At 45.4% G+C, this 8,697-nt stretch overlaps 1 protein-coding gene across 2 annotated transcripts in view; it reads right to left on the bottom strand.

Moving 5' to 3' along the window:
- The window catches only part of LOC133118906 (sodium- and chloride-dependent betaine transporter-like), an 18,547-nt gene extending 10,181 nt beyond the window's left edge, over positions 1-8,366 (bottom strand). Inside the window, exons 1-8 of one of the 2 annotated variants that reach the window (XM_061229188.1) lie at positions 8,162-8,366; positions 7,141-7,367; positions 6,705-6,839; positions 6,035-6,175; positions 5,473-5,551; positions 5,082-5,120; positions 3,741-3,876; positions 1,819-1,953 (exon numbers count right to left, since the gene is read on the bottom strand). In XM_061229188.1, the coding sequence (XP_061085172.1) occupies positions 1,819-1,953; positions 3,741-3,876; positions 5,082-5,120; positions 5,473-5,551; positions 6,035-6,175; positions 6,705-6,839; positions 7,141-7,333 (858 nt within the window). In that variant the 5' untranslated portion in view covers positions 7,334-7,367; positions 8,162-8,366. Of the gene's footprint in view, positions 1-1,818; positions 1,954-3,740; positions 3,877-5,081; positions 5,121-5,472; positions 5,552-6,034; positions 6,176-6,704; positions 6,840-7,140; positions 7,380-8,161 lie in introns of both variants that reach the window. The other variant, XM_061229189.1, reaches the window with a different exon arrangement.
- Positions 8,367-8,697: the final 331 nt, after the last annotated feature.

Raw genomic sequence — 8,697 nt, 5'->3', positions numbered from 1 at the left:
AGGGGCGTTTCAGTCCGTTTCAGTACGAATACTACTTGTACATGTACTTAAAGGTACAATAGGTCATTTCGGACTTCTAATGGTCAAGAAAGGAATTGCAGCAACAAACAAATTCAAACCAATTTAAACTAATTTTCAACCAATGAGCTTGGATTGTACAGCTATACAATGTTGTTCTGTCAACTGTATATTTTGAAACCCGAATTTAAGGACTATGAACACAGACAGAGGGTGAGTCTACATGTCAGTGAGCCTTTTTCAATTATAGGAAGGGATTTACAATGGTCTGGTAACAATGTAACACAAAAATCTTACATATTGTACCTTTAAGTGATCACATTTTGATTTATGTATTTGTTTTTTTCTGACATGATCAATGCACATGAATAACATTCCTGTAAATTAGTTAGGCGGTGTAATTTTCACCTTTAGACATTGGGCTACATGTCTTTACATGTCATGAATGAGCTAAACCAAGGTAAGATAGATTCAGACTACATAAAAATCCAGTAAATATGAACTGCATTTTCAAGCAGATAATAACAGCATTTACCAGCTAGGAAATTCATCTATTTCTGAAACAAACCAAGAACTCCCTTGTGTTTATTTGCGGAAACTAAAGTTTTATACCAGAAATCTCAAACTGTAATACCTTTTCCTCTGAAATTGTCAGTAATATGCAGGAATGTTAACAATGTTAACACATTTCAAGTTTACGAGTCTTAACCGATCGGTTTCCTGTGTGACAGGGCGACCGATCGTCGCAGCGAGAGAACAACATCTGGCTACCATTAACAGACCACAACCCGTGCTGTGGCCCTCCCCCCTTCCCAATATACCCCACCGCATTCCTGTCCTGCGTGTGAAGCGCACACAAACAGCCTTTCCGGCCATAAAGCCGTGCCTCTATCGCAGGTCCACCAGAATACAGAAACAGCTTGTAAAATTCCTTGGAGGAGGGGACTTTATCCAGAAATGTAATTGGATAGCGCACTTGAGCTGCAACCAATCGTATCGTAGGAGTGTGTGCTGGTGCGTTTCTCGAGCATGAGGCTTTGTAGCCTGACTGGTTCCACGTGCAAAATGAACTGATGTGTCTCTAGGACAACTCTAGTGCACCCCAGGCCTCTTTAATAACGTGAATAACAGGACGTGATGAATTTGCCTTGTTGGATGATGCACATGGTGTCGCCACGGTGATGAAAATGTGTCCCCGCGATCAGTCATCCTCAGCTTTCCAAACACACCGCTCGCCACAGCTCTCCGTTCCCAAACCGCACACTCGCACACTACTCCTACTGAATCTCCAGCTGATTTTCATTTAAACGTAGCGCGAGCAGTATGCTAAGTATGGGGTTTCGGACGCAGCCAGAGATGGGAAAGCGTGTCGCTCTGAGAGGGGGCAGGAATTTGCCCTTTGACCCCAGAAAGCAGGAGGGCAGGGGAAAAATCAAGGGGGGAACTGAAACTGCATCAGAGGTCAGAGTTCACCTGCACCTGATTTTTCAGTGTCGGGTGGTGACCGGAGGGAGCACATCCTCTGTGTGGCAGCTTTTGACTGACAGTGGAAGCATCTAAGAATACACTAAAAAAGTGTACCAGTTTAGTAAAAAAAAAAAAACAACAACAACAAAAAAACATCACTGCTTTGAGTCATCATAAAGCAGTCTGTTTTTGGTGCATGATGTGGAATGTTGGTGGTTCAAGCCCCGGCGTTGCCACGATAGGATTCGATTACTCTTAATTGATTTGATTCGGCTAATCCACTGCAAGTCGCTGTGGATAAATAGAGTACGAGTAAATGAAAAAAGGGCTCACTTGGGGCCTGCCGATCTTGGAGAAGTCCGGGTACAGATAGTAGACGATCCCGTCCCAGGATCCGGGCAGCGACACCCCGCGCACGAACAGGACGAAGAGCAGGAGGAACGGGACCGTCGCCGTGAGGTAGACCACCTGGAAGAGACGCACAGCCGCCCTCAGCCATACGCACACAGGGGGAGCAGGCTGCCTTCCTCCCGGGCATCATCTCGCTCCTGCTTTAGCAAGGAGCTAGTTAAAAAGAGAGTTCAAACACAAAGTATATATACGCACGCGCTGTTGTGAAATGCTACGTTCCACGTGATTAAAGGTACAATATGTCATTTCGGACTTTGGACAGAAGCATCAGTTGCTATTTCAGTGCTGTACATATCCGTGCCTGCTAAGAGAGAGAGTGCACTCTGGTCTGTGTGTAGCAGAGAGCTTTAGAGGTACAATTGGTCATTTTGGACATCTAACGGTCAAGAGAGGAACTGCAGCAACAAACACGCTCAAACCACAACACTGTCTATCCCTCCCCCTTCTCTGTGAACGCGCTGAAGTTGAAATGCCATTGGTTGTGGCAAATATAACCAATTTTCAAGCAATGAACTTGAATTATTATTTGGCAATGAACTTGTACGATGTTTTATAGCTGTACGATCTTTTGGCATAGAGTGCCGGCCCATCAACTGTATATTTTGAAACTATTTTGAAACTATTTAAGGACTATAAACACAGGCAGAGGGTGAGTCAACAGTCAGTGATAGGAAGGGATTTACAATGGTCTTGTAATAATGTTTTAACACAAAAATCTTACCAATTGAACCTTTAAAGCCCCACCCGCATTAGCAATGTGTCTAAAACGCCCACAAAACGTTCACAAAGAGCAGTGACATCGCCTTTTGAAAAGAGCCTAACCCTGCCCCCGGAGTGCACTTCCCCCTCCCCCTCTTGAGGTCAGCTCTCTCATGCGAACATTTAGCATCCCATAGTTAGTAAGTCATCCGATAATTATGCAGAAACAAACGTCATCTTTTTACCAACAGCTCAGGAACACAGTATGGAGCACAGATCAAAAGCTCCGAGGGTGAGAAGCTCAGAAAATGCGAATCAATAAGCATGTGGGTCTTAAAACTAAGCTATCGGCCATTTCAATAACACATTCATGAACATTCATTTCATGAAAAATGAATAATTTCATTAATGAACAGAGCCATCATGAAAAACTACAACCACACAGAATAACCTGGGGTCACGCCGGACTGAAATGGCTAATCTGTCATCATGGTGAATTCGCGTGTAACAGGTGGACACTGTCGATATAAATTTGACATGAAATGAAGTATTGTTTTTTTTGGAAGAGAAAGAGCCAGATTCGGTGGTGTCCTTCTCTGCCACGTAGCCATGTTGCATGAGCCCCCCTCAACCTTCAAAGGAGCAGCGCTGCGTTTCTGTTCCTGAGATCTGCAGTCACCCAGAACGGTCACGAGCGGGCCACATCTGGGCCACAGCTGGGCCACAGCTGGTACACATATCACACTTCCTCTGTAGCCGACCCGGACGCCGAAATGACCTGGCACCGCCTCCCCCTCTAACTGACCCTGCCCCTCTCTCTGACCACCAACCCCACCCCTCTCTCACCCGCTATTCAGATGAGACATCCTGACTCACAGTGGTCATTTGAGATCCCATGACGGTGTCCTGCTGAAATTCCCAACCTGCCTCTCTCAACCTGCCACCTAATCATCCCGATTCAACTGGCAAGAACATTGGCCTCTCCCTCTCCACCTCAGCCAATGTGTGGTGAGTGTTCTGGCACAAAATGGCTGGAGTTGCCTCACCCAGGTGGGCGCAACACATTGACAGTGGTTAAGGCGAGTTTCTCCTTCATCACTGTAAATGCAATTATCTATCTGTTGGTCTATGTATCTATCGCTCACCTTCCCGGTGGATTTGACCCCCATAAAGATGCAGAAGTAGCAGATGACCCAGGCCAGCAGCAGACAGAGGGCCAGATCCCAGCGCACTAGACCCAGGCCTTCAGTCAGGCTCTCTGTCCTCCCCAACGCCCGGTGTCTACAGAATACACACGCACGATCACACGGGTACACATACACATGCACACATAGACACACACACATGCATGGTCAAACACAGGCACACACACACATACATACATGCACGGTCACATACAGGTACACACACATATGCATGGTCACATACACGGTCACATGCATGAACACACAAACATGCGCACCTACACACACGCACGGTCACACCCAGGTACACACACATGCACACTTGTACCATACACCCACACTTGCACAAAAACATGCACAATGCACACATTTACACACTTGCATACACATGTACACACGTGCACACACACTTGCACACACACAGATGCACGTGTGCACAAACCAGCATACACAATGTACGCACACACACTGTAAGTGCACACATGCAGTAGTACACACAGAAAAACATGCACATGCATGACCACATGCACAGCGGACACATGCACTAGCAGGGATTAGCTTGGGACGCTTGCGACTTCACTTGTGAGCGGTTCTGTTCAGACTTCCTCATGAATGGCGGCATTGTGCTGCCTCTGTCCCACATGCAGACTAGCTGGGATTTCAGAAACACGCCCCACCGGCTTTCTGTGGTTATGGAGCAGTGGAACCAAAGCCGGGTAATTACTAGTACTACACTTTTGTTTGGAGCAGACAGAAACTCCCCTGTCAGGTTTGTCAGCTTAACACAGACACGGAATGGAAATTATCCAGAAGTTTCTGTAAATAAAAAAGATACTGGGAATACTGGGAAGGGCGTTTTTGGTTTGTTGGGTGTGGTGCACTCTGCTGGAACACATCCACCCAGGTGTCCAGACCCCACCAGTCACACCTCCCTGCCTGTCTCTGAGAGTAATAACGTGGTTGAACCTGACCAGTCACACCTCCCTGCCCGTCTCTGAGAGTGATAATGTGGTCTGCATGCTTGTGTGCACTTTGCTGTGAGTCGCTGCCACACGATTGGCCGATTAGATGTTTGCATTAACAAGCTGGTTTACAGGCCTCTACCTAATGAAGTGCTCGCTGAGTGTAGATCAATATCAAGATTGTGTGCTGTGCGGTGAGTTTTTTTTACTGACCACGACTTATCCTGCCACATGATCCAGTGAACTGGGAGCAAACAACAGACACCAAGAGCACCTGTCACACGGCGCGTGTAAACGTGCGGATAGAGAGGCGCCGTCCGCCGGCTGTGCGCAAACTTACTCCCAGAACTCCCGCTCCGGGGACTCGAAGTGCAGGTCTCTGTAGAGAGAGGATTCTGGGAGTTTACATCCACAGTATTATATTAATAGTGCATATCTTTCACATTCACGGCTCAAAATCGCCACGTCTTTTAAATCTGTGAACTGCGATGCCGTGTCAGAGTGTGTTACATTGCCTTTTTAGCAAAGCTCGCTGTGAATTTATTTAAACAAGATATGCATCATAATAACCTTCAAATGTGTAAATTCAGGCTATTGTAAACAGAATTGTAAACAGAACCCCCCGTTCTGCATTTCTGCATAACACCTCAATACATACATTATATTCAGTGACCCCAAAAAATGAATGAACACAAAGCATTAATAATCAGGGATGTTTATGTTGGCACAACCTTTCATTCTCGTAGTAATTGTCCTCGGTGAAATTGTACAGGAACGAGTTATCCCCGATGCTCATGTTCTTACAGAGTCCTGCAGAGAGAAAGTTCGGGGGTAAAAACCAGCCTGGAAGCAGCCTTGAGTTTTAGTGCCTGTGCATGTGGTCTGAATGGCAGGCAGGGCAGCGATTGAGGGGATTAAATGTGGGGATGACGAGAGGCACCCACAGCTCGAGTGGGGGAGGGGGGAGGCGGGGGGACACACAAATTCCAACAGGATTAGAACAGGGAGGCCCAGAGCAATACTCCTTTCTGTGGCCCAGAATTCCTTGCGACACCCCTACTGCCCGCTGTTATTTTTAGGTCCATCTGAAATACATTGTTCAACCGGGATGATCAGACATTTCGCTTAAAAACCCTCTCATTACTTCTGTCACTTTGTGTTTTGTTCAGCACATTGAATGGCCCTGTGTGTCTGAAAGGTACTCTATGAATAAAGTGTATTATTATGAGGAGTAGTTTTGGTATTATTCTCTCACATGGGACAGAAGAACAGGAAACACAGAAGGGACTGTACCCGTGTTCCAGACGTTGTCACAGGTGGTCCAGGGGAGGGGGTTTCTGAAAGAATTGAACAGGTAGTAGAAGCCCCACGACAGCACTGTGATGAAATAGATGTTGACGTACAGGACAAGGACCTGAGAGGCGATTCCTATTCCTGCACAGACACAGAGGAAAGGGGAAAAACAGAATCACAGCACTGTGAAATGGGTCAAATTCACTAGAAACACAATACAAAATGTGCCCTGCAACTGTCAATTATCGTGCATAAAATTACAGAAAAGATTCCTATGAAAATATGCCAAGCTGACAGCCCTATATGTGCAATATATGGTAACAACTCCCACGAAAAACTGTATACATCAGCATGATTTTGTGTTTATGGAAGAACACACAGACCTCTGTCACACTACCCCACGGCCCAGGGGGAGGCTGTGGCCTAGTGGCTACGCTATGCGAGTGGGACCCGGAAGGTGGGTGGTTCAAGCCCCCGGTGTAGTCACGATAAGATCCATGCAGCTGTTGGGCACTTCAGCAAGGCCCTTAACCCCAAATTACTCTGGGGGGGGGGGGGGGGGATAGTCTCCTGCTTAGTCTAATCAACTGTAAGTCTTTTCGGATAAAAAGCGTCAGCTAAAACAACTGTAATGTCAGTGAGGACGTCTTGGCTTCGTGAGGTGATTTACCCTCGAACATGGGGCACATTTTCCTCCAGGCGGTGACCCCGCCCTCGCTGGTGTACTGCCCGATGGCGGTCTCCAGGAAGAAGACAGGGAGGCCGACGAAGATGAGGAGGATGAAGTAGGGAACGAAGAACGCACCTGAGGAACGGGACGGCACACAGACGCCCTGGTTACCGCTCCCCTAAAATCTCACACGAAGTTAGACGACGGAAAGGAAGGCTCAAGCGCTTATAACCCCCAATTGCTCCTGAGGAGCCGGTTGGTGGCTTGCATCGCAGAAGATCTCCGTGAATGTGTGCGTGAATGGGTGAATGAGAAGTATCAATTGTACAGTGCTTTGGATAAAGACGCTATATAAATGCAGACATTTACTTCGGCAGCAAAACCTATTCGAAAAACGTTTAATCGAACAGAGACCTGCTGACTCTTGCGAACTCACCTCCCCCGTTCTTAAAGCATAAATAGGGGAAGCGCCACAGGTTTCCCACTCCGATGATCATCCCGGTCATGGAGAGCACAAACTCGGTTCTGTTGGCCCACTGCCCCCTCTGCTGGACCCTGGCGGTTTCGCCTGCACCCGCCTCGGCATTCCCGGGGTCGCTGGGCGGGGCTTGGTCCGCAATTTCATCCATCGCAGGATTTCAGACTTGAGGAGGCTGTAGTAGACTGTAGTTTAAACTGAATCATTAATAATGCATAATTCAATTATTAAGATTATTTACCCAATAATCCTTATTCTTATTATTATTTCTACTTTCATAGTAATAATCAATAATATTATTGGTGAGAAGAAAGATCACAAGAAAAAGCAATACTGTGTTTCAATGAAAATGACAAGTAACTGAGTACAGATCTTGACAAAGAGTACTCTGCATGGAATTCAAGCACACGAATAATGCAAGTAACCAAAATTGTGCTTGCATTTAATGCACGTTTTGTATTGTTGCTTTAAAATACAGTGCGGATATTCTAAGACAACACATTACGTGCATTTTGTTGTGCATCATGGGTAAATTAAAATCTTTTAAAATCTCTCAAATCTGATTGTGTGCATTGTACATTTGCAGAAGTTACTTTTCGCAATGAATATTCCTAACCATGTGATTTGTAAAAATCGCAATTTCGCAACATATAGGCGGTTACATCCGTTACATAAGCAACAAAGACCCACTTGCATCTAAGATTTGCTCTGAGTATAACCTGTTGAGCTCTCTTTTTCTCCCAAAGTGAAACTTTGTACAGTCTTAGCTATAAATCATATTTGAAAATGAGGCACGGCTCTGCAAATCAGCATGCGCAAGTATTCCTGTAAACAGTTCAAGAATTAACGTTGTTCCTGTAATTGCGACAGGGCTGCTACTTCTTTGTTATTTAGAAAATATGCTTTTAGACTTGAGCACAAATGCGATGAAATAAAAGGTAGCGGGTGGATAGTGGTAAGGAAAAAAGCAAGTACTCACTTGAAAATGGCGGAATCGGTTTTACGCGCGTTCAAAGAGCCCAGACCGTGCTTGCTGAGGAGGAGGGCTGAGTGAAGATGAGTGTGAACTTCGAAACTGACTTTGCTGAAAATGGAAACCGATTCTGGGATATCCGGTGGAGAATCCTTGAACTTATCTTGCTTTGGGTCAAATTACATAGGCCTACAGTGTTGTCTTGATTGGCTTAATTGATTCAGGGCTGATTTATTTTGCGCACACATCAAGCCTAGTTCTAGTCTATATTACATTTTGAATGGAGATTCTCCAAGCAAAACTCAATTTAGTCCAGGACTCAGCTTAACCTTCAAGCGACCAACATAATTCCACATTACACACTAGTGACCAACTGGGGTCAGCTATGGCCCCAATTTTAAACTCATGAAAAAGAAGCCTCATGAAATTATTTTTTATTTTATTTATTAAAATGTCATAAAAAATGTTAACTAAGTTTCATTTGCAAAAGAAAAGTGTGTATCCTTATTTAATTAAAGTATATAATTGTGTATTATTACAAT

The sequence above is a fragment of the Conger conger genome, chromosome 19 (genome assembly GCF_963514075.1).
Source record: "Conger conger chromosome 19, fConCon1.1, whole genome shotgun sequence".
In the NCBI taxonomy this organism is placed as follows: Eukaryota; Metazoa; Chordata; class Actinopteri; order Anguilliformes; family Congridae; genus Conger; species Conger conger.
Note: the sequence above shows the minus strand (reverse complement) of the source record. Positions and strands in the feature narration are given on the sequence as shown.